This window comes from Terrapene carolina, unplaced genomic scaffold (genome assembly GCF_002925995.2).
Source record: "Terrapene carolina triunguis isolate 2854851 unplaced genomic scaffold, T_m_triunguis-2.0 Scaffold210, whole genome shotgun sequence".
Lineage (NCBI taxonomy): Eukaryota > Metazoa > Chordata > Testudines > Emydidae > Terrapene > Terrapene triunguis.
The window spans coordinates 8,937,773-8,964,009 of NW_020664561.1; the positions used below are offsets into that span (position 1 = coordinate 8,937,773).

Genomic DNA, 26,237 nt, shown 5'->3' on the forward strand with positions numbered 1-26,237 from the left:
CCTCAGCTCCACCCTCAGCCCAATTTCTGCTGCTGAGGAAGCCTTGGCTGTGCAGTAATGGAGAGAGGGTGCGGACTGATTCTGTTACTGGTAATGGGGGGCGCGACAGGAAAAGTTTGGGCACCACATTCACATAATTTAAAAATAATTGATTAAACTTGCAGAGAAAAATGCTCCTTCCATCCCCAGCGAGATGAATGTAACCAAAAATTCTAACATTTCTATGTCTATTGTGCAAATTGGATCTGCTATTGTAAGTGTGATTAGAGGATACTCCAAGTGCACCTACCAGTGGCACTTCAGAGTAGACCTGCCTCCAACCTAAAACTAAAGGTGAGGTTCCCATGGATCCCAAATATGGAGCTAATTTAAATAACTATAATTATAAAATAACCAACTAGTTTTATATACTAAGGCTCATATTTTAAAACAAGTCTGTTGATGATAGCAACACTTTAACAATGTGAAGTAGCATTTGAAAGTTTAAGGTACTAGCAGTGCCAGGGAGTATCTCAGTTCAGTTAATCCCACTGTAGTCGATGTTTAGCTGTTTAGCCAGAGAGTTCATCGGGATCTTACTTTCATACATCTGCTGTATAGAGGATGTATGAAAATAGTCCTTCCCCAATCATTCCTCTGAGTGGGCAGCACAGAAACCATTGTATGAAATATAATCAAGATCATCAGAACTCTTGTTCTTAATGCCAGGGCACCTGAATTTCTTTTCTCTTTCTTACAAGAAAGTAACTGTTTTCAAAACGATAAAAGAAACCCGCTAAGTATACAAATTACGATAACCATAAACTGCTTTATATCCCAGATCTTTGCAGTATAGTTAGTGTGATTCTCCTAGTAGCAGAATTGTAAACTGAACTCATGTGAACTGGAAAGTTTAACAAGGTGCTTTTCGTACATTTTACAATGTTGTCCTACACTGGCCTTTGTCACAGACTCTATAATGACTTTTGTTGGAACATAGGTTTTATCACACTTCAGACTCCTGTGGTCTTTTGAGAATAAATTCATTCCTGTGCCATTTGGCCCAGATTATTTTAGGACTATCTAATTGCTTCCCTGTAATTATTCTAGAAACACCCATTCAATGCTGCTGGATGATCCCACTTTGAATCCTGTTAGGTCTCCCTCAGTAAAAAAGGATTTGAATTTGGGCCTTTATACAGCCAGAAAATCTCATTCCCCCCCTCCCCCCAAAACCCCCGATGTTGTTAAATCTTATATACCTAATTAAATGTTCTGTTCTCAATAAGGGCAGGGCAGGGGTGGGGGGAGATGGAAGCTGAACCTGAACTCTCTTCCAGATAGAATAACAACAAAAAACTGGGTCCGGCAGCTTTCCTGTAACTTACTTTAAAATATCCATGTGCTTTTCTTGTATAAGTACATCTGAAGAATGAAGGGGAGAAAAGGGTGTATTAATATGAAAAAGCAGCTTGTTCTTTAGAAAGATACTGATATGAAGTGTGTATGGGAGTGGGTGGGTGTTAATTTAGGTTGGTATGTAGGAGAGGTAGCTGAAAGGGAAATTAAAACAATCTATGGCACATTCTAGATATTTTATCACACTATCATATTGTTAGGCAATATCTTTTCAGTCTTGTTTACTATTTACATGATGTTTAAATGTTTTGGTTATGTGCTAGAACTGTCACTACGTCTGAACCAATAAAGAAAAAAAACTAGATTCCCTGACAGCATTCTTGAGACAAATTTGGGTTGTAGTTCCATTGGAAAAAGCACTAGAAAATATTGTAGCTAGAGTGAATGAGGCACTAGAAGTATATTGTAGGGTTCAATTTGGCCCCAGTTGGGAGGACTCTGACCTAACAGGTTTCCCGTATCTCAATTTTAGTGGGCTGGATTGCCCTCTCTGGGGTAAAAGCCACAGAAGTTGGCAAAAACTTCACAAAAATCATCCAGAGATTCCTTCACATTGTTCCATTGGGAATGTGGGTCAGCTTGCCCTGTGGAATTAACTGTGGAGCCTGCCTAGAAACCCTGCTTTCCCCAGGGGATTTATAGGAGCTTGAACTATGTATGCCTCTTCTGCTCTAGTACTGTCACTTGACACCCTCCCTCATCTCTACCAGCATGAGATCACTGGGAGCTACACAGTTAGGGACTTCTCCGGGTGCAGCAATTGCTGATGACTGCTCCTTATGGGAGGATCCCAGCCATGGAGGAGGCTTAGCATACTGGACCTATTGTTTATTCACTAGCCAGAAAAGTATAAGCAGCTCTTGTCAATGAGCTATTTTAGTGAAAATGTTCTACCTCTTGACCTAAACTTCCATTAAAGGGATTACATAAATGTGTAACAAAACTGATAGACTCAAACTGAGTGAGGGAGAAGAGAAGGGCTGCAGTTTATTTAGAGAGTTTGTCCTAACTCAGTCTAGGGTAGGGTAGGGTGACCAGATAACAAGTGTGAAAAATCAGGACAGGGGGTGGGGCGTAATAGGCACCTATATAAGAAAAAGCCCGAAATATCGGGACTGTCCCTATAAAATCAGGACGTCTGATAGCAAGTGTGAAAAATTGGGATGGGGGTGGGAGGTAATAGGCAGGTAATAGGCATCTATATAAGCAAAAAGCCCCAAATATCGGGACTATCCCAATAAAATCGGGACATCTGGTCACCCTAGTGTAGGGTGACCAAACATCCCAATATTAGGGGCGTTGTCTCATATATCCCTTTTACACCCCCACCTACCCCTGAAAAAAAATGTTCTGATTTTTCACACTTGCTATCTGGTCACTCTAACTCAGTCGTGCTTAAGAATTTATTCCCTTGCATGGTTTGAGAGCTATAACTAGGAAAATACTCAGTTGAAAAAGGGGGCTAGACATTCACACCAGGATGAGAACCTTGTTAAGAAACTGTGTTTATTAACTATGGTTTTGTTGCTGTTTTGTTACGTATTTCTGTAGCATGGTCAGTTAACACAGTGATAGGTACCCTAGGAATACTTAGCATAGATTAGCAAACAAGATGCTTTTTATAAAATAGGGAATAGATCAAAGTCCCTGCACTGAAGAGTTACAGTTAAACAAAGGCAAAACAGCTGTTCAGACAACTGAGGGTTAGGAATCATTGGTGGGGAGTCTAGTATGGGAAGGAATCATGGAAGAAGTGGGTTTAAGGAGAGAAGAGAGGGAGAGCTGGTTGTGTAAGAGGGGGAAGAGTGTTCCATAGGGAAGGTGGAGCTTGGAGGAAGGAATGAATTTCAGAGTAAGAGGAGGAGGTGAAGAAGCAGTTGGGAGTGAGGATTAGGAGGGTCATAAAAAGGAAATGAGAGCAGAGGTGAGTAGGGAACTGAACTAGAACATGGTTTTAAAGAAATTTTGGCCATGTTTGCGCTGTTCAGTGCAATAGTGTTAGAAGCCAGTTTAAGCTTAGATTTCATTTATACAAAGTTACACCTGCGTTTGTCTTTTCAGCTGCAGCTGAAGAGTGTTCAGCACAGCTGGGTAGAGAGGTTCCTTTTGTGTTCTCCTAATCCTGCAATGGGTTGGGCACTTTTTCAATCCCTGGGTGCAGATTATAGCAGTCTGAAGTATGTTCTAACATGCACCAGCTGGTAATGGCCCCAACAGGCTATTACTGTTTCAAGGGATCGCTGTAGAAATCTGGCCGTACCCCTACACTGGCAGCTGTATGGTGGAGTGGCACAGTTCTCTTACAAGGCTCTGAGACTCAAGGATCCCCCTAAACCAGGGATCTCACACTCAAATCACCACGAGGGCCACATGAGGACTAGTACATTGGCCTGAGGGCCGCATCACTGAAACCTTTTCATACAACGCTACAAAAGTATAGTCAAAAATGGATAAAATGAAGAGTAATATAGTATGCTATTAGAAGAATGTATTAACTTTTTTAAAACTGTAATGCGAAGAGGGTTTTTAATAAAATATAAACACCTGTAACTATTCCTTATGTGGTCAGTAACACTGATGATGATCTACACTAACAGTCTATCAACATAGCCGTAATGGCAGGAACTTCTTAAAGTACCTATTCATACAAAATACATTGCCACTTTTTAACAAACATTCTTCCCAGCTACTCACAGCAAAGAATCATACATGCTGAACTTCATACCTCAGACTGCTCGTCTAGTCCATGAGGCCCCACCCCTGCCCCGCCTTTTCCCACCGCTTCCCCGCCCCCATTCCAACCCCTTCCCCAAAGTCCCCACCCCAACTCTGCCCCCTCCCTGCTCCTATTCCAACCCCTTCCCCAATTCCCTGCCCTGGCCCTACTTCTTCTCCGTCTCCTCCCCTGAGTGCACCGCGTCCCCGCTCCTCCCCCCCCCAGAAAGTCCTAAGCGCTGGGAGGTAGGTGGAGGAGTGGGGACGCGGCGCGCTCGGGGGGGGGGGGAGCACGGCAAGAGGGGAGCTTGGCTGCCAGTGGAGTCAGTGCCTATGGCGGGCCACAGGAAATAACTCCGTGGCCGCGTGTTTGAGAATCTCTATGGATAGATTTATGCTTGGATAATAAGAATATAGCAGTAGGGATATACTACTGACCACTTGACTAGGATGGTGATAGTGACTGCAAAATGCTCAGGGAGGTTAGAGAGGCTATAAAAATAAAAAACTCAATAATAAGGGGGGATTTCAACTATCCCCATATTGACTGGGTACATGTTACCTCAGGACTGAATGCAAAGATAAAGTTTTTTTGATACCGTAAATGACTGCTTCTTGGAGCAACTAGTCCTCAAGAGGAGAGGCAATTCTTGATTTAGTCCTAAGTGGAGCACAGGATCAGGTCCAAGAAATGAATGTAGCTGGACTGCTTGGTAATAGTGACCATAATCTAATTAAATTTAACATCCCGGTGGTGGGGAAAACACTACAGCAGCCTACCATGGTAGCATTTAATTTCAGAAAAGGGAACTACACAAAAATGAGGAACAACAAGGAGTCCGATGGCACCTTAAAGACTAACAGATTTATTTGGGCATAAGCTTTCTTGGGTAAAAAAATCCCACTTTTTCAGATGCAGAGGTGGGGTTTTTTACCCACGAAAGTTTATGTCCAAATAAATCTGTTAGTCTTTAAGGTGCCACCGAACTCCTCGTTGTTTTTGTGGATACAGACTAACAGGGCTACTCCTCTGATACTTGGCAAAAATGAGGAAGTTAGTTAAACAGAAATTAAAAGGTACAGTGCCAAAAATGAAATTCCTGCAAGCTGCATGGAAACTTTTTAAAGACACCATAATAGAGGCTCAACTTAAATGTATACCCCAAATTAAAAAACTTAGTAAGAAAACCAAAAAGTGCCACAGTGGCTAAACAACAAAGTAAAAGAAGCAGTGAGAGGCAAAAAGGTATCCTTTAAAAAGTGGAAGTTAAATCCTAGTGAGGAAAATAAGGAGTATAAACTCTGGCAAGTGAAGTGTAAAAATATAATTAGAAAGGCCAAAAAAGAATTTGAAGAACAGCTAGCCAAAGACTCAAAAAGTAATAGCATAAAAAATGTAAGTACATCAGAAAGCAGGAAGCCTGCTAAACAACGAGTGGGGCCACTGGATGATCGAGATGCTGAAGGAGCACTCAAGGACGATAAGGCCATTGTAGAGAAACTAAATGAATTCTTTGCATCAGTCTTCATGGCTGAGGATGTGATGGAGATTCCCAAACCTGAGCCATTCTTTTTAGATGTCAAATCTGAGGAACTGTCCCAGATTGAGGTGTCATTAGAGGAGGTTTTGGAACAAATTGATAAATTAAACAGTAATAAGTCACCAGGATGAGATGGCATTCACCTAAGAGTTCTGAAGGAACTCAAATGAGAAATTGCAGAACTACTAACTGTGATTTGTAACCTATCATTTAAATCAGCTTCTATACCAGATAACTGGAGGATAGCTAATGTGATGCCAGTTTTTAAAAAGGGCTCCAGAGATGATCCCGGCAATTACAGGCCAGTAAGCCTGACTTCAGTACCGGGCAAACTGGTTGAAACAATAGTAAAGAACAGAATTGTCAGACACATAGATGAACATAATTTGTTGGGGAAGAGTCAACATGGTTTTTGTAAAGGGAAATCATGCCTCACCAATCTACTAGAATTCTTTGAGAGTGTCAATAAGCATGTGGACTAGGGTGATCCAGTAGATATAGTATACTTATATTTTCAGAAAGCCTTTGACAAGGTCCCTCACCAAAGGCTCTTAAGAAAAGTAAGCTGTCCTGGGATAAGAGGGAAGGTCCTCTCATGGATTGGTAACTGGTTAAAAGATGAGAAACAAATGGTAGGAATAAATGGTCAGTTTTCAGAATGGTGATAGGTAAATAGTGGTGTCCCCCCCAGAGGTCTGTACTGGGACCAGTGGGGTAAACAGTGAGGTGGCAAAATTTGCAGATGATACAAAACTACTCAAGATAGTTAAGTCCAAAGCAGACTGTGGAGAGTTCCAAAGGGATCTCACAAAACTGGGTGACTGGGCAACGAAATGGCACATGAAATTCAATGTTGATGAATGCAAAGTAATGCACATTGGAAAACATAATCCCAAGTATATATATAAAATGATGGGGTCTAAATTAGCTGTTACCACTCAAGAAAGAGATCTTGGAGTCATTGTGGATACTTCTCTGAAAACATCCACTCAATGTGCAGCAGCAGTCAAAAAAGATAACAGAATGTTGGGAATCATTAGGAAAGGGATAGATCATAAGACAGAAAATATCATATTCCCTCTATATAAATCCATGGTAATCCTACATCTTGAATACTGCATGGAGATGTGGTCGCCCCATCTCAAAAAAGATATATTGTAATTGGAAAAGGTTTGGAAAAGGGCAACAAAAATGATTAGTGGTATGGAACAGCTTCCATATGAGGAGAGATTAATAAGATTGGGACTTTTCAGCTTGGAAAAGAGACAACTAAGGGGGGATATAATAGAGGTCTATAAAATAATGATGGGTTTGGAGAAAGTAAATAAGGAAGTGTTATTTACTCCTTGTCATAACATAAGAACTAGGGGTCACCAAATGAAATTAATAGGCAGTACGTTTAAAACAAACAAAAGGACGTATGTCTTCACACAACGCACAGTCAACCTGTGGAACTCCTTGCCAGAGGATGTTGTGAAGGCCAAGACTATAAGAGGGTTCAAAAAAGAAATAGGTAAATTTATGGAGGATCGGTCCATCAATGGCTATTAGCCAGGATGGGCATGGATGGTGGCCCTAGATTCTGTTTGCCAGAATCTGGGAATGGGCAACAGGGGATGGTTCACTTGATGATTAACTGTTCTGTTCATTCCTTCTGGGCACCTGGCATTGGCCACTGTCGAAAGACAAGATACTGGGCTAGATGGACCTTTGGTGTGACCCAGTATGCTGTTATTATGATAGAAGGAGGTTTAGGTTCTCCTGTTATTTTAGGTATAACACCAATGCTTGGTTAGAGCTCCTTGGTAGAGAGATGCCAACCCTCCCTAATTTTCCACAATCCTCCTGATTTTTACATGTAATTATGAAATTATTAATTCAGGTGCAAATCTACTAATTTTGCGCGTGTGTGTATCTGTCTATCTGTCTCACTCACCACCACCGGGATCTGACAAACACAGCAAATAGTGCTGTGGCACCAGGGAGTGCATTCTTCACCACCACCCCTCTGGCAATACGCACACTGCGTAGTGTGGCTCTGATATAGGGTGACCAGACATCCCGATAAAATCAGGACCGTCCTGATTTTTAGGTGTTTGTCCTGTGTCCTGACCGATCTATGGTCGAGACGCAATTTGTCCTGATATTTCACTCCGCCGGCAGCACTCGGCTTTTTTTTTTTTGCTCTGCCCAGGTATCTCACAGCCCATGGGCATAGACAGGAAGAAGAGGCACCGACTCCGTGGGTGCTCCGGGGTTGGAGCACCCACGGGGAAAAATTAGCAGGTGCTTAGCACACACCGGCAACCAAGCTCCTTCCACCCCCTCCTCGCCGCCTTCTCCCCCGAACGTGCTACGTCCCCACTCCTCCCCCTCCCTCCCAGCGCTTCCCGCTGCCTAACAGCTGTTTGGCGGCACTTTGGACTTTCCGGGAGGGAGGGGGAGGAGCGGGATGCGGCATTCTTAGGGGAGGAGGTGGAGAAGAGGCGGGGCAGGGTGGGGACTTGGGGGAAGGAGTGGAATGGGGGTGGGGCGATGGCGGTGCAGGGGCAGGAAGAGGCAGGGAAGGGGCATGGCCGGGGGGGTGTCAAGGGGAAGTCGGCGCCTATGGGGAGAGGGAGAGTTCCCAGTTTCTGCAGGAAGAGGGGAGAGAGAGGTCCAAGCGAACTCCCCAATTCCTTCCTAATTATTTTCACGAACATCCCTAAAAGTCTCAGAACCAGGTTGGCATCTCTGCTTGGTGTATGCTAGTAGAATTTTCTCAGGATTGATTTGCAATAATTTGGATGTTTTTTGACAGACGCATAGCTTTCCAAGCAGTCTCCTTCCTTTTGCACACAAACAGACAGATCTAATTACTAGCCAGCATGAAAATTCAGCTGAATTAAAGAGGTACGGGTAGCAAGGGAAAGTATGGACTTATCTGACATTCACGTAATCCTTTCTTATTTCTGTTTTGAGAGAGGCAGGATGAATAGTCGCGTGTGGTCATTATGGATTCTAGTATAACAACAATTTCTGCTTTTTTTTTCTTGAGAGCATTGAATGGTCAATTTTAAGTATTTTCAAACAACCAGGTTCAAACTACTAGTTTTAATTTGTAATTAGCACTGTTTTGCTGTTGCCTTGATATGTTTTGAAGAAATGCATCTGTAAGGTTGCTCAAGGCAGTCTGATTCTGTTTTCTTGATATTCAGAGGGATATATTACTCAACATTTCCAGGGAAAAAGCAACTACAATTAAATGACTAACCATTTCCTTAAAGTACTACCAGAGTTTAAGCTTTTTGGACCCTAAGCCTGGAGGAAGAAAAACTTGCCACGTTGCTCTTACTAAAGCAGTTGCCAACTGGTTATAGGAGTGGAATTTTTTTTAAGTGCATTTTTGGGGGACAAGTCAGTAAGGCAGTTATGTGATGTAACCATGTTGACTGCAGATATAATTTTACATTCTGCATATTTAATTATACTGTAACTGTGCTAATAGTATTTTTTTTCTCTCGCTAGGACTCTGCCCAGGAGAGTGTCATTACACGAGACATTCATCGAACATTTCCAGCACATGACTATTTCAAAGACACAGGAGGAGACGGGCAGGAATCGCTATACAAGATATGTAAGGTATGGTCAGTATTTTCTGTTTAAAAAAAAAAAAAGTTGTTTGAGATTTTTGCTGTGATTTTACTCCCTTGTAACTTTGGTCTGGTTCAAATCAGTGGTCAGTAAGATCTTAAAACTTATTTTGAATTAGAGATGTAATTTCAGTGTTCCTCAGGATTAGACCTACTAAAGTAGATCTTGTAACTTCATATTCTGTATCTCCTCAAGTGAGACTGTGGGAATATTACGATCTCAAGTCAGCTTTGCTGATGGGCAGTACAATCTCACAGGTCTGTTGCAGTAGAGGCACAGGGCAATTGAGCTTTGTCACTTGGTCTGCAGAAGAGAGCTGCCAGGGCAGTATGAGCCTCCAGAGCCAGTTCTGCAGTGACAGTAGCAAAGAGCCTCCCTGCAGCAGCTACTCAGAGAGTAGGGCCTCTGACTGCCACAAATAACACTTAACTCTTATGTAGCACTTTCACTCATAGATCTCAAAGCACTTGATGGAGAAGGGTATCATCAGCCCCAATTTATAGATGAAGAAGCTGAAGCACTAAGTGAAGTAACTTGTTCCCGGGCACAAAACACGGATCTGCCACAGTGGAGAGATCCAAAGTGGGGCATCACAGCTAGATCAGTTATGTTCTTCCACCATTGTAATTTTCAGCCAGGGGTGGGAAATACGATTAGATTTTCTTTTCTTTTTGTCATCAGGAATTATTTTGGTGAAGCTGTGGGATTATTAGTTATGCTGAGTTATATCTCATCAAACTGCTTCTTGCAAGTTTATGTATCCTATTGCAAACTGACATGTCTGCCCTAAAATAATCAGTTACTGGCTATCCTATAAAAAGAACAGGAGTACTTGTGACTCCTGTTCTTTTTGCGGATACAGACTAACACGGCTGCTACTCTGAAACCTGGCTATCCTATGACTTTCAACATGCAATTTGAGCTGATACACCAGGGGTGTGCAAACTTTTTGGCCTGAGGGCCACATAGGATGACCAGACAGCAAATGTGAAAAATCGGAGCCTATATAAGAAAAAGACCCAAAAATCGGGACTGTCCCTATAAAATCGGGACATCTGGTCACCCTAGGGCCACATCTGGGAATAGAAATTGTATGGCAGGCCATGAATGCTCACAAAATTGGGGTTGAGGTGCAGGAGGGGGTGAGGGCTCTGGTTGGGGGTGCAGGCTCCAGGGTGGGGCCAGAAATGAGGAGTTCAGGGTATGGGGGGGTGGAGGCTGGGGCAGGAGAGTGGAGTTCGAGGGGGTGAGGGCTCTGGCAGGGGTGCAGGCTCTGCAGTGGGACTGGGGATGAGGAGTTTGGGGTGTAGGAGGGTGCTCCGGTCTGGGACCAAGGGGTTTGGAGGGTGGGAGCGGGAAGGGGGTTGGGGCACAGGGAGAGGCTCAGGGGTGGAGGCTGTGGGCGGCGCTTACCTCAAGCGGCTCCCGGAAGCAGCGACATGTCCCTTCTCTGGTTCCATTGGCTGCGGTTCTTGGCCAATGGGAGCTGCGGGGGCGGTGCTTGGAGTGGGGGTAGCATGCAGAGTGGAGGCCCCTGGCTGCCCCTAAGCGTAGGAGCTGGAGGGGGGGCCATGCCGCTGCTTCCAGGAGCTGTGTGGTGGGGCCCCCGACACTGCTCTCCAGCTGGCGTGGGGCAAGCCCCAGACCCCGCTCCCCAGCAGGAGCTCGAGGGCCGGATTAAAACGGCTGGTGGGCTGGTTTTAGCCCGCGGGCCGTAGTTTGCCCACCCCTGTGATACACAGTAAAAAAAACTTCAGAGATCTGATTTAATGTAACCGAGTGTAACCAGTACAAAGGTCTTTCCCTTTACCCTTTACAATCTTTGATTTTATCCAGTTATCAAAAACAGGGGGCTCCTTTCACAGGTTTGCAAAGAGAGCAAGAGAGCTATGATTCTGCTGCATGGGGAATAGGCCAAAGAGAGGTCATGCAGGGAGTGCTGCATTCTTTGACAGTTCTCTCCAGGACAGGTCAGAGTGGAGTTGTATGTGGGCCTAGATGGAGTGGCTGGATAACCAGTAGATTTACAAACTTTATGGATCCATTTGCTAAAACTTCACTGTTTATGAGAAATGTAGTGGCTGTGCAGGTGTTCTGTGGGTTGGAGAGGAGGAATCCATCCCCCAAATATTTATGTAAGTCACTTGTCTAAAGCCAGTTTGAGCAGGTGACAAATTTCACACACACTTCATATTTTTACACCCCAAGAGATCTTAAATTTCTGCTTTAAACGATATATACCTATTCCGGTAGGCAGCCAGAAGTGTGTTAATTGTGTCTCTCTCCTTTTATAAGGATGGGGTGGGGGAAAGTAGTGACAACCTGTGCCCCCAAAAAGACTTTTGCTGGGGTGACATCACTGGGGGACCTCTGACATAGTGATCCATGCTCCTAAAGATGGGACTTGCACCTTTTCCTAGGGACCCCTTTTGCAAGGGAGTGGGGGTTGCATCCAGTATTCCCTTTAATTTTTTTTGGTGTGCAGAATGAATAACTGCAGAGGCACTGCCTCTGCCACTCCCCTTCCCTCTCCCTGTTACTTGTCTCGTCCTCCACTCCATTACTAGACAGAAATGGTAGAATTGTCTATTATAATGCAGGAAGGCAGAAGTGTTCAATTAATATTTCTGTTCTATATTTGGGAAATAGCTGGATGATATATGCAAATTATATGATGATGGCGAAATTCTTTCTATTCCAACAGTAATCCAGTAAGATGTTAAACATCAGCTACTAAATTTAGACATTTCAAAATCAGCAAGTCCAGATAATTTGCATTCAAGAGTTTAAAAAGTGTTGGCCAAGGACCTCACTGAAATGTTAATATTGTTTTTCAATGAGTCTTGGGACAGTTCCAAAGAACTAGAAGAAAGCTAATATGCCACTATTTAAAAAGGATAAACAGGATGACCTGGGTTATTACATGTCTGTCAGCCTGAAATTAATCTTGGGAAAAATGATGAAACTACTGATACAGGACTCAATTAATAATTAAAGAAGAGTAACATATTAATGCCAATCAACACGGTTTTGTGGAAAATAGATCTTGTATAACTTTTTTTGGATGAGATTATAAATTTGGTTGATAAAAAGGGAATAGTATTAGACTTCAGTAAGGTATTTGACTTGGTACCACACAACATTATAATGAAGAAACTAGAACAATGCACAAAAAACTCCAGCATATCTCAAATGGATTAAATATGGCTAAGTGATAGGTCTCAACATGTGATTGTAAATGGGGAATCATCATCAGTGTTTCTAGTGGGGTCCTGCAGTGATCAGTTCTTGGCCTCATAGGCGCCGACTTCCCCTCTTCCCAGTGGGTGCTCAACCCGCCCCTGGCCCCACCTCTGCACCGCCCCCATTCAACCCCTTCCCCAAAGTCCCCGCTGCTTTCCCGTCCCCAACCCTGCCCCACCTCTTCTCCGCCTCCTCCCCTGAGCGTGCCGCATCCCCGCTCCTCCCTGTCCCTCCTGGAAAGTTCTAAGCGCCGCCAAACAGCTGTTAGGTGGTGGGAAGCGCTGGGAGGGAAGGTGAGGAGTGGGGACGCGGCGTGCTGGGGCAGGGGGAGGGCGGGGAGAAGAAGGCGGGGAGGGGGGAGCATGGCTGCCGGTGGGTGCGGAGCACCCACTAATTTTTCCCCAGGGGTGCTCCAGCCCCAGAGCACCCACGGAGTCGGCGCCTATGCTTGGCCCAATGCTATTTAATGTTTTTATTAGGGCTGTCAGGCGATTAAAAAAAGTAATCGCGATTAATCACACTGTTTAACAATAATAGAATACCATTTATTTAAATAGTTTTGGATGTTTTCTATATTTTCAAATATATTTATTTCAATTACAACACAGAATACGAAGTGTACAGTGCTCACTTTATATTTATTTTTGAATACAAGTATTTGCACTGTAAAAAACACAAAAGAAATAGTATTTTTCAATTCATCTAATATAAGCACTGTAGTCCAATCTCTTTTATCATGAAAGTTGAACTTACAAATGTAGAATTATGTAAAAAAAAAAAAAGCATTCAAAAATTAAACAATGGAAAATTTTAGAGCCTGCAAGTCCACACAGTCCTACTACTTGTTCAGACAATCGCTCAGACAAACAAGTTTGTTTACATTTTCAGGAGATAATCCTGCCCACTTCTTGTTTACAATGAGAACAAGCGTTCTCATGGCACTGTTGTAGCCGGGTCGCAAGATATTTACATGCCAGATGCGCTAAAGATTCCTATGTCTCTCCATGCTTCAACCACCATTCCAGGGCACATGCGTCCATGCTGATGACGGGTTCTGCTAGATACAATCCAAAGCATTGCGGACCGACGCATGTTCATTTTCATTATCTGAGTCAGATGCCACCAGCAGAAGGTTGATTTTCTTTTTTGGTGGTTTGGGATCTGTAGTTTCCGCATCAGAGTGTTGCTTTTTTAAGACTTCTGAAAGCATGCTCCACATCTTGTCCCTCTCAGATTTTGGCACTTCAGATTCTTAAACCTTGGGTCGAGTGCTGTACTATCTTTAGAAATCTCACATTGGTACCTTCTTTGCGTTTTGTGAAATCTGCAGTGAAAGTGTTTCTTACAATGAACAACATGTGCTGGGTCATCATCCGAGACTTCTATAACATGAAATATATGGCAGAATGTGCATAAAACATAGCAGGGGACATACAATTCTCCCCCAAGGAGTTCAGTCACTAATTTAATTAACACATTATTTTTTTAACGAGCGTCGTCAGCATGGAAGCATGTCCCCTGGAATGGTGGCCGAAGCATGAAGGGGCATATGAATGTTTAGCATACCTGGCATGTAAATATCTTGCAATGCTGGCTACAAAAGTGCTATGCAAATGCCTGCTCTCGCTTTCTGGTGACATTATAAATAAGAAGAGGGCAGCATTATCTCCCATAAATGTAAACAAACTTGTTTGTTTTAGCGATTGGCTGAACAAGAAGTAGGAGTCAGTGGACTTGTAGGCTCTGAAGTTTTACGTTGTTTCGTTTTTGAGTGCAGTTATATAACAAAAAAAAAATCTATATTTGTAAATTGCAATTTCATGACAGAGATTGCACTACAGTAGTTGTATGAGGAGAATTGAAAAACACTATTTCTTTTGTTTATCATTTTTACAGTGCAAATATTTGTAATAATACTTTGATTTCAATTATAACACAAAATACTATATATATGAAAATGTAGAAAGACATCCAAAATATTTAATAAATTTCAATTGGTATTCTATTGTTTAACAGTGCGATTAAAACGGCTATTAATCATGATTAATTTTTTTTAGTTAATTGCGTGAGTTAACTGCGATTAATTGACAGCCCTAGTTTTTTATCAATGATCTGGAAGAAAACATAAAATCATTACTTACTAAGTTTTCAGATGACACAAAGATTGGAGTGGTAAATAATGAAGAGGACAGGTCACTGATTCAGAGTGATCTGGATTGCTTGGTAAGCTGGGTGCATGCAAATATGCATTTCAGTATGGCCAAATTCATACATCTAAGAAAAAAGAATGCAGACCGTACTTACAGGATGCAGTATTTTATCCTGGGAAGCAGAGACTCTGACAAACTCTTGGTGGATAATCAGCTGAACATGCGCTCCCAGTGTGATGCTGTGGTCAAAGGGCTAGTGTGATGTTTAGATGTATAATTGGAAAAATTGAGTAGGAGTATAGAAGTTACATATTACATCTGTATTTGGCACCAGTGTTATCGCTACTGGAATACTGTGTCTAGTTCTGGTGTCCACAATTCAAGGAAGATATTGATAAATTGGAGAGGGTTCAGAGAAGAGTCACAAGAATGATTAAAGGAATGGAAAACATGCCTTTCAGTAATAGTCTCAAGGAGCTCAGTTTATTTAACTTATCAAAGAGAAGGTTAAGGGGTGACTTGATCAGTCTATAAATACCTATATGGGGAACAGAAATTTGATAGTACAAGGCTGTTCAATCTAGTGAAGGTATAACAAGAGCAAATGTATGGAAGTTGAAGCTAGACAAATTTAGACTGAAAATAAGGCATACATTTTTAACAGTGAAGGTAATTAATCACTGGAACAACTTACCAAGGGTGGTTGTGGATTCTCCATCACTGGCCATTTTAAAATCAAGATTGGATGTTTTGCTAAAAGATCTACTGTAATTCAAACAGGAGTTAATTCAGGGAAGTCCTATGGCCTGTGCCATAGATCACACTAGACGATATTGGTATAGACTGATACAGCTTGTTCAGGAAGGACAGTTAGGGAAGAGGTGTTGCCTTGTATGTTAAAGATGTATTCACTTGCACCAAGGTTGAGACAGAAGTGTAAGGCAGATCGATTGAAAGTCTCTGAGTAAGGATACAAGTGGTATAGAACAAGGGTGATATCATGGTAGGGGTTTCTAATAGACCACCTAACCAGGAAGAAGACGTGGATGAGACTTTTTTTAAACAACTAACAAAATCATTCAGAATACAGGACTTGATGATGATGGGGGACTTCAACTATCCAGACAACTGCAGCAGGGTACAGATTATCCAATTAGTTCTTGGAATGCATTGGAAACAACTTCTTGTACAGAAAGTGGAGAAAGCCACTAGGGCAGGGGCTACTCTGGATTTAATTCTGACAAACAAGGAGGAACTAGTTGAGAATCTGAAGGTGGAAGGCAGCTTGTGTGAAAGTGATCATGAAATGATTGAGTTCTTGATTTTAAGCAACAGTAGGAGGGAAAACAGCAGAATAAAGACAGTGGACTTCAAGAAGGCAGACTTCAGCAAACTCAGAGAACTGGTAGGTAAGGTCCTGTGGGAAGCAAGTCTAAGGGAAAAAAGAGTTAAGGACAGTTGGCAGTTTTTCAAAGAGATAATTATTAAGGGCACAAAAGCAAACCATACCTATGCGTATGAAAGATAGGAAGTATGGTAAGCAGCTACCCTGGCTTAACCAAGAGATCTTCAATGACCTAAAACTCAAATAAGATTCATACAAGAAGTGGAAATGAGGTCAAATTACAAAGAATGAGTATTAAAAAAACACAAGTATGTAGAGACAAAATTAGAAAGGCCAAGGCACAAAATGAGATTAAACTAGCTAGAATATAAAGGGTAACAAGAAAACATTTTAAAAATACATGGGAAGGCGGGAGGGATAGCTCAGTGGTTTGAGCATTGGCCTGCTAAACCCAGGGTTGTGAGTTCAATCCTTGAGGGGGCCACTTAGGGATCTGGGGCAAAAATCAGTACTTGGTCCTGCTAGAGAAGGCAAGAGGCTGGACTCGATGATCTTTCAGGGTCCCTTCTAGTTCTATGAGATAGGTATATCTCCATATATTTATTTATATTTTTTTATTTAAGAGGCAGACCAGAGATGGGGTACACCCATTACTAAATGAGGAGGAAAAGACAATAACAGAAAATGCAGCAATGGCTGAAAAGTTAAATGCCTTTTTTTGTTTCAGTTTTCACCAAAAAAGTTAGCATTGATCAATGACTAACATAGAGAACAACAGTATAAATGAAGTAGGATCAGAGGCTAAAATAGCAGAACAAGTTAAGAATTACTTAGATGAGTTTGATGTCTTCAAGTCGGCAGGGCCTGAGGAAATACATCCTAGAACACTTAAGGAACTGACTGAAGAGATCTCTGAGCCATTAGCGATTACCTTTGAGAACTAGTGGAGGATCGGAGAGATACCTGAAGACTGAAAAAGGGCAAATATAATACCTATATATAAACTCTTCGGGTATCCCTCGATGTGAGGATGATGTCTGCCAAGGGGGTTCATTGGTGGGTTTCTAAGTGGCTGAGGAGCCCAATTCATGCTGTGATATTACACTCCATATTCTTTATGGAAATATGCTTATGATATGGATATGGCATAACTGAGATATACTTTATGCAAGATGGCTCATGTAAGATATCATTGGAAAGGTTATGATTTACTGAATGTGGTTATCCAATTTGTATGCCTTTATCATTTCTGTATCTGAAGCTAGGAATATTGACTACGTATCTGTATTTCAAATGTGCTACTTTGGGTGTCACCCACAACTAGCCCTTCAGGTACAACAATGAAAAAGCCAGACTGGGCTGATGGCCCATTAGTAAAGAAAATTGACTGTGAAAGAGCTTAGTCTTCCTGTGGATGCTCCAGACAGCCTGCAAGTAATAGCTGCTACCACCCTGCAGAGACATGGGTCTGAGTTACCTGGTACTGGGACTCTCCTCCTCCCCCGCCCTTGGAATGCTAGTGTTTTTCCACTGGAAGACAAAGGGTTCCCACCATACACAAAAGCTATATAAGGCAGGGGAGTGACATCATCGTGGTTCTCCTCTGCCTCCCCACCCAAAGAGACACTGGGAAACACCTGGAAGCAAGAACTGAACCGGGGGTGGGGAGAAGAGTTGAGCCCAGGCTGGAAGGGTGTCTAGCCTGTGAGTAGTAATACCTGAAGTTACAAGCCGCAGGCCAGTGCAGTGGGCTTTCAAGGATCTCTGTAATCTGCCTGAAACAACATTTAGGGTGAGAAATTACTATTTGTAATCAATTTCTTTAGTGAATCAAGCTTAGTTTGCGTGTTTTGTTTTATTTGCTTAGGGTATGTCTACACCCAGCCGCTAGTTCGCCGGCTGGCAATCGAAGTTCTGGGTTCGACTTATCGCGTCTTGTCTGGACGCGATAAGTCGAACCAGGAAGTGCTCGCCGTCGACTGCGGTACTCCAGCTAGACGAGAGGAGTACCGCGGAGTCGACGGGGGAGCCTGCCTGCCGCGTGTGGACCGAGGTAAGTTCGAACTAAGGTACTTCGAACTTCAGCTACGTTATTCACATAGCTGAAGTTGCGTACCTTAGTTCGATTTGGGGGTTTAGTGTAGACCAAGCTGTAGTAATCTGCTTTATTCTGTTTGCTATCCCTTATAATCACTTAAAATCAGCCTTTTATAGTTAATAAATTTGTTTTATTTATTATTAAACCCAGTTTGTGCAATTTTTAACTGGGGGGGCAAGAAAGGGTGCATATCTCTCTTCATATTGAGGAAGAGGGCAAATTTTTATGAGCTCGCGCTGTGCAGATTCTTTTATACAGTGCAAGACAATATACCTTTGGGTCTACACTCTAAGGGAGGTGAGTACCTAAGTGCTGAGGCAAGTCCCTTAAGCTGAGTCTTCCCAGAGCTAATCTCAGTGTCTGTGTTTTTCTGCAGCTGGGTGTGGCCCTGCCTGTGTGTGTGCTAGAGGAGGTTTAAGAGCCTGGCTCAACAAGACAGGGTAAAGGGGGCCCAGGCTGGCAGAACACATGGGCTCAGTTGTATCTCAGCACATCAAGTGGCACCTTGAAGTGGGGCAACCTGTCACACATGCCCTGCAGATTTTCCCACAGACGTGACAGGTGTACTCTTGGAGGAGACATAGTTGTTGGCTGGACAATTGTGCCCTTTCTTTCCTCCTTTGCCACTTCTCTGTCTCATGAGCACATCTGTTCTCCTCAAAATCAGCTGTGGCTTGTGTATGGTGTGACGCCACTGTGTTCTGTTCCGCGCCGAGTCCTCCCAGTTTGTTGGGTTGATGCCTCTCTTTTTAAGATGTACTTTCAGTATGTCTTTGAAGCGCTTCTGCTGCCCTCTGCGAGCCATTCTTCCTTGACTTAACTGAGACAAGAGTACTTGCTTCGAGAGGTGAGTGTCAGGCATACGTACACAGTGTCCAGCCCAGCGGAGTTGGTTTTCATGACCTGCACTTCTGTACTGCTGATGTGGGCTGCAGAGAGCACGCTGATGTTGGTGCATCAGTCTTCCCAGCTGATCCCGAGAATCCTCCTGAGGCAGCAGTGCTGGAACCTCTCCAGCTGCTTGAGATGTCATCTGTAGGTTTCCCAGGTCTCACACCCATAGAGAAGGGTGGGGATGACAACTGCCTTGTAAACCAAGATCTTGGTGCCTGTTAGCAGATCCCTATCATTGAAGACTCATTTGAGTAGTCTTCCACACAGCAGATCTTGTATTCAATTTCTGTGTCAATGCTGGCTGTTTGGGAGAGATGGCTACCAAGGTATGGAAAGTGGTCCACATTTTCCAGGAGTTCTCCGCCGAAGACGATTTGTGGAGTATGAAGAGTAGTCTGTGCCAGTGAGGGCTGATAGAGTATCTTGATTTTCCCGATGATGAGAGGGAGACCCAGGCTGTGATAGGCATCCGCAAAAAGATTTAGGGTGCTTTGTAGGTCGGCCTCTGTGTGTGAGAGAATGACGTAGTCATCTGCATACTGATCAGTGATGCCAATTCTCATGATCTTAGATTTTGTTTGGAGACTTTGGAAATTGAGGAATTGGCCATCCATACAATACTCAATTCCAATTCCATCAGGAAGGTGGTTGCGGATGAAAATCAGGATCACGGCAAGGTAAATGAAGAAGAGTGTTGGAGCAGTGACATAGCCCTGCTTGACAACAGTGTGAATGATGAATGGTTTGGTCTCTGAGCTGTTGCACAGAATGGTGGCAATCATCCCATCATGGAGTAGTCTGATGATGGAAATGAATTTCTGTGGACAGCCAAACTTACACAGCAAGTTCCATAGGGCATCATGACCAGGGAAGCGGCTTACCCATTGTTACAGTATTCAAGAAAGGGGACAAATCTTTGTGCGGGAATTACAGAGGTATTACCATCCTCTCCATCGCAAGGAAGATCCTTTCCTGGATCCTACTAAACCTCCGCCTTCTCCTCCCCCTCCCATCTACCCAAATCACAGTGTGGCTTCAGGCCATCCCAAGGCACAACTGAAATGATCTTCATGGCACGACCGATTCAGGAGAAGTGAGGAGAGCAACACCAGGAACTGTTCATGGCATTCATCGACCTAACCAAGGCCTTTGATTAGATCTATAAAAAGGGGAATAAGGACAACCCAGGGAATTGTAGACCAGTCAGCTTAACTTGGATACCCAGAAAGATAATGGAGCAAATAATCACATAAGCAATTTGTAAGCACCTAGAAGAAAATAAGGTAATAAGTAACAGTAAACATAGATTTGAAAAGAACAAATCGTGTCAAAACAATCTAATATCCTTCTTTGACTGCGTAACAAGCCTTCTGGATGGGGGAAAGCATAGATGTCATATATCTTGACTTTAGTAAGGCTTTTGATACTGTCTCACATGAGCTTCTCATAAAGAAACTAGAGAAATATAGCCTAGATCTTAAGACAAAAATGATACTCAGAGAGTAGTTATCAATGGTTCACAATCAAGCTAGAAGGGCAGGTCAAGTGGGAACCTGCAGAGATCTGTCTTGGGTCTGGTTCTATTCAATATCTTCATAAATGATTTTGATAATGGCATAGAGAGTGCACTTATAAAGTGTGCAGATAATACCAAGCTCAGAGGGGTTGCAAGCGCTTTGGAGGACAGGATTAAAATTCAAAATTATCTTGACAAACTGGAGAAATGGTCTGAATTAAATAGGATGAAATTCAATAAGGACAAATGCAATGTACTACACTTAGTAAGGAATAATCAATTGCAGAAATACAAAATGGGAAATGACTGCGTAGGAAGGAGTACTGCAGAAAAGGATCTGGGGTTATAGTGGATCACAAACTAAATATGAGTCAACATTGTAATACTGTTGCAGAAAAAGCAAACCTCATTCTGGGATGTATTAGCAGGAGTGTTGTAAACAAGACACAAGAAGTAATTTTTCTACTCTTCTCAGCTCTGATAAGGCCTCCACTGGAGTATTGTGTCCAGTTCTGGGCACTGCACTTCGGAAAAGATGTGGACAGATTGGAGAAAGTCCCGAGGAGAGCAACAAAAATTATTAAAGGTCTGGAAAACATGACATGAGGAAAGATTGAGGGGGAAAAAAGGTTTGTTTAGTCTGGAGAAGAGAAGACTGAGTTGCGGGACATAACAGTCTTCAAGTATTAAAAGGTTGTTGTAAGGAGAAGGGTGATACATTATTCTTCTTAGCTACTGAGGACAGGACAAGAAGTAATGAGCTTAAATTGCTGCAGGGGAGATTTAGGTTAGACATCAGGAAAAACTTCCTAACAATCGGGGTAGTTAAGCACTGGAATAAATTGCCTAGGGAGGTTGTGGAATCTCTGTTATTGGAGATTTTTAAGAACAGGTTAGACAAACACCTGTAAGGGATGACCTTGATAATACTTAGTCCTGCCTCAGTTTGGGGAATGGGACTAGATGATTTTTCAAGATTTCTTTCAGTCCTACATTTCTATGATTCTATGATCACAGTGAGTCTGGCTTGAAAATCTGTGATTCTATATACCTTCTCATAAACTCATTCCTCCGACCTGTCCATTTCCTACTCCATCTTCATTATCAGCTCCTCACCAGTGCTTTTGCTTCTAGTTTTTCAACTTGACTGCTGACAGATATTGTGCATCCAGAAAAAGAGGGGGGAGGGAGGGACAAGGGCGAGGGGAAGCCCTAGGCTTCCACCCAGCTAGCTTGGGAGCAGCAGAGATGTCAGGCTCTCCCTTCTCCCAGGAGCAGTAGTAGAGGACATCCCCTGCCCAACCCCCCCCCCACCCCCAAAAGCTGGAAATTGCAGGCAGTAGGGACCCCTGCTCCTCCTGGCCAGCCAAGGACTGCAGATGCTGGACCTTCCCTTCTTTTGACCACTGGGAGATGTGACAGTGACTTTGGCCCCCTTTCCACCTCCTGTAGAGTGCCAGAACCAATGACCCTTGCCATCTCCCCCAGTAACTGGAGCTCTTGCTCATACGGACCCCTGCAGCAGGAGCCTGCTTCTTCCCCAGGCTGCTCCTGTTGTTACCCCAGCTGCCTGGAGGAACCAGGAGGCTCCCTCTCCTCTGGACTGATGACTTTGACTGCTCCCTGACCCTCCAGCCTTGCTGAGAGTACTGGCAGGGCTCTCTGAGCAATGGAAGGATGCCCCTTAAACCTTGGCATAGTGCCCTCCTAGAATAGTTTGGTCGGCCCCAGTGAGTGCTGCTCCTACCTCTGCTGCAGGCTCCGTGCAGACTTGTGCAGACATCGCTGCATTAGTTGCACTCAAGGTCATGTTTTCAAGCTCTTATTCACATTTGTAACAGAATAACTGGCCCTTTATATGAAATCGGTCTCAGTTATTCTGTTGTAGTCCAGGTGCAAGCTAGTGGGAGACAGCCCAAAGTCAAGAGAGAGCTCAAAGCTCATAAGAAGAGCAGGACTAGATTGAGAGCTTTAGCAAGGGGATGTCGCTGAAGGAGGGAGAGTTCACTGGTGAACAGTGGAGCCAAATCAGGCTGGTGAAAGCAGAAGTCAGAAAGTAAATTAGGGGAGTCACCTACAAACTTCTCCAGGTCAGAGAGCTATGCCCAGGGCTGAAGGCTGCGAGCAGAGGACGGAGATGCCTGTTGGCTCTCTGAGCCAGAGAGCTGAAGCCAAAAGGCCAGAGCAGGCTCAATGCTGGTGAATGATGAACTTGCTGATGTCTCCTTGTGAGAGCTAGAGCCAGACCTGAGAATGAAGCAGGGCAGAGAAGCACCATAGCTAGTGGGGCTGGGGCAAGGCATAGTGTGAGACACCAGAGCCGTACCTGGGGGAGGTGTGGTGAGAAATGCCAGGGCTGTACCTGAGAGTCTAAAGAGAGATGCTGGAGCTGGTGAGAGATATTCAGAGCTGTACGTGGTGTGTTGGGATTTGAGAGAATGAATGTGCTGTTCTGACTGTGCTGGGGAAATCTGAACTGTGTTTGTGTGGGACCGTTTGTAATAAATTAACCCCGATAATAGGTATTTATACTTGGAAAGCTTGTGTGGAGTTATTGGGGACTCTGGAAGAAACAGGAAACTGAGGCTAGTGCGCTGGTTGTGCCATTGCCTGCTTCAGGTACACCTGCCAAGCATGGCCGCTTTATCACATATGGTGGAGAATATGGGCGATCAGTGCCTGGAAGAGGGAAATTGAGGCTGGGGGCTGTTGAGGCCACAAAGGGGCACCCAGGAGACAGCCACCTGATGACAGTACTATAAGGGCTAGAAACATAATTTAAAAAAACCAAACCTCAGAACTCAGTCTGACAGCATCACATGTCTCTGTGAGCCAGGGCCCTGGGAATGTGCCTATTGTGCCTATATCTGATCTGGTCCTGAGTTTGTTACATAGTACAAGAACCTTGTCAAGTTTTAGAAGAACAATTTTTAAAAGTTAATGAACTTGCTTATAAGAGAGATGATTTCATGAAAACCTTCAGTGCTGAAAGCAATGGCTTGGCCGCTTTTTAGTAGAGAGAGTCTTTTAACAGATACTGTGCACTCTTGCTGCTCTCCTGATGTGAAAACAGGAGACATTTGAAGAATGCTGCTGTTTAATAGGGCCAGGAAAGGTCTCTGTTTTCTGCAATAGGAGAGTAGAAAGCTGGAGAGGAGAGAGTTTCTCTGTGCCCCAGTGAAATGAGAAATGATCTGAACCGTCAGATAAGAAGGAAGACTTAAAAGCTCACTGCCATGTTTTAATGGATCTGTCAGTTCTTGTTTCTTCTCTTAATCTCTTCAGAATAGAAGGGAATCAGGAAAGTGTGAAGCTTTTTCTGTTGCAGCACATTTGTGTGATGAAATTAAGACTCTAAAAATGAACTTGTAAGGCTGAAGATGGCAATGGGTGATGAGAAAAGAACCAGCAGTTACTGACTCTATAAGTTTCATTTGGGGGCTTCAGATTGGTAGTCTTTTACAGATCAAGTGTTTTCATTTCTTGCACTTTTGTAAATTTTATGAAAATTAAAGCTATTTTTGGAGAGTTCATTCTCTGTATCACCGGGTATAATGGAATATGCTGGTGACCTACTTCCATGCCTACACATCTAGTTAAAGGCACTATGCTATAGGGATACAAAGCAATTGGCAGAAATAGTCTTCTCAGCTGTTTGGCTTGGAGTATCTGCAGTGCACAATTTAATTTGAGGCATGTTGTTTTTTCTCATTTTCTGATTAAAGCAGCTTGTATTTGATGGAGAAACAACTGCTGTGACTTTTTAATAGGAAGAATCAAATATGTTGCAGAGAAATCAATATCCCAGTTTGTCTAGGTTAATAATCTTATTGTACAAAGAACCAAACAAAAATAAATGCGGCACTCACCTGTTTCTGCAAACATGGTTGTGTTTTATTTCACAGGCTCAAAGTGGGTGTCAATGTTTCCAATAAAAACTGAGGCATTGGAGGCGGATCCACGTCATTTGTGACATGGCACCTTTCATTGCTGGACACTTCCTTTTTTTTCGTCATCTAGTTTATAGTTTATTCTTAATCCTACTCATGCTTGTGGAAATGGGGATGAATTATTCAGCACAGCAGTTGGTTTACAATGCAATAACATAATCCCACTGCAGCAATTGACCAAGTCTCTGTGTGTTTGGTCCTCAGAGAGAGAATTACAAGCTGTTTTTCTGGAGGAGCTAGTACTGATCATGCCCAATGTACTTTCCTTTGGACTCTCTTAGCTATAGGAGATAATGTAATGGAAACGCTGTATTGATTCGTGCTATCATGACATGTAACTTTTATACCATGATGTATAATGGTATTTTGATTGTTTGCTCTTTGGCTCACACCTCAGTGTGGCAAAGCTGCTCCATAATGCTATCCAGTCAATTTCTCCTTTGTTTATCCTTCAAACCTCTTTCCTGATTCACTCCATTATAGTGTCCTCTCCTTCAGTGCTCTCTTCTTCTTTATATGCACGTATCCTTACTGTGACCGTAGGCATCCCTGTATTCACACCCTACACACTACTGCAATAATGTTTGGACAAAATATGCCTTGGGAGATATCATGTGAAAGTTAATAACACGCTGGTTATTAATATCACTGTAAAATGCATGGTTTAATGCTATATATGAAGTTATGGATTTCCTTTCTGTAATGTTACTAGAACATGTTTAAGACCAGACAGCCTAGCTTAGGTAAAGATGATAAACAAGGCTGTCCAGCTAAACTGGTGGGGGTTATCCTGATCCTGAACTCAAGAGACAGAGAATTACCATGGGTCTTGTATCCCAGAGAGACACAGGAGACTGAATCCCCAAGAGGCCTTCCTGACTTGTAAGACAAAGAGAATCCTTTTGGGGATATAAGGGAGAGACTCCATCTTTATCCTTCACCTTAGGAGACAAAGGAACCAAGTGATTTGATCTCTGTGATAGGTCCTGGCCAGTAAAAATTGGAAAGGAGACTGAGTTAGAGAAACCATCTTGAAAAAAGACTATCATTCTAGATTCAGTTTTAGTCTTTTAGATGCATGTTTTAACTATTTGCTTGTAACCATCTCTGCCTTTATCCTTTTTTACTTGGTATCACTTAATCCATGCTCTTTTTTTAACAAACTTGTTTTGCTTTCATTATTAATCATCAGTGGTGTGTAAGACCTGTACCGTGTGTGCTTCTAGAAAGCTAACAGGTTGGAATGTTTTACTGTGTCTGTAAAGTCTTTTTCTGGTCCCTGCAGTAGGATGATTTGTGAGCCAATTCAGGGCTAGAAGGGTACTAAGGTCTGCCTGCCAGGAGTAGTAACCAGGTTGGGCAAAGCCAGCATGAGGCTTGTGTCCTGCTGGCAGCCTGTTGGGGTCAGAGCTCTGAACCAAAGCTGCACAGCCACAAAACACCCAGGGCTACAGCAGTCGGTGACTGCAGGACTGGCCTTAGGGAAAATGGTACCCTGGGTGAACTTTATTTTGGGATCCCTGGTGCCCATGGGCGCACCTTCCCCATCGCCCCTGGTCCCCATGGGCTCCTTGGGCTTCCCCCATCATCACCTGCAGGAAGGGCTGCAGAAGGAGGCATTTCTGAGCCCAGCCATATGCCCCCTGACAACTGTGTCCATGGGAAGGGGGGACCCAGAAGCTGGCCCTCTGGCTCCGGAGGGGCGAGCCCTGGTGCCTGCGCCTCCCCGCCAGGCTGTTGGCATTGCCCACCTC

The 26,237-nt window shown here is 43.3% G+C and overlaps 1 protein-coding gene across 1 annotated transcript in view; it reads left to right on the top strand.

The window, feature by feature from the left end:
* LOC112107404 (rab GTPase-activating protein 1-like) overlaps window positions 1-26,237 on the top strand; it is a 545,250-nt gene that overhangs the window by 347,291 nt on the left and 171,722 nt on the right. Inside the window, 1 exon segment of the mRNA XM_026655425.1 lies at window positions 9,162-9,275. Within this exon segment, the coding sequence (XP_026511210.1) occupies window positions 9,162-9,275 (114 nt within the window).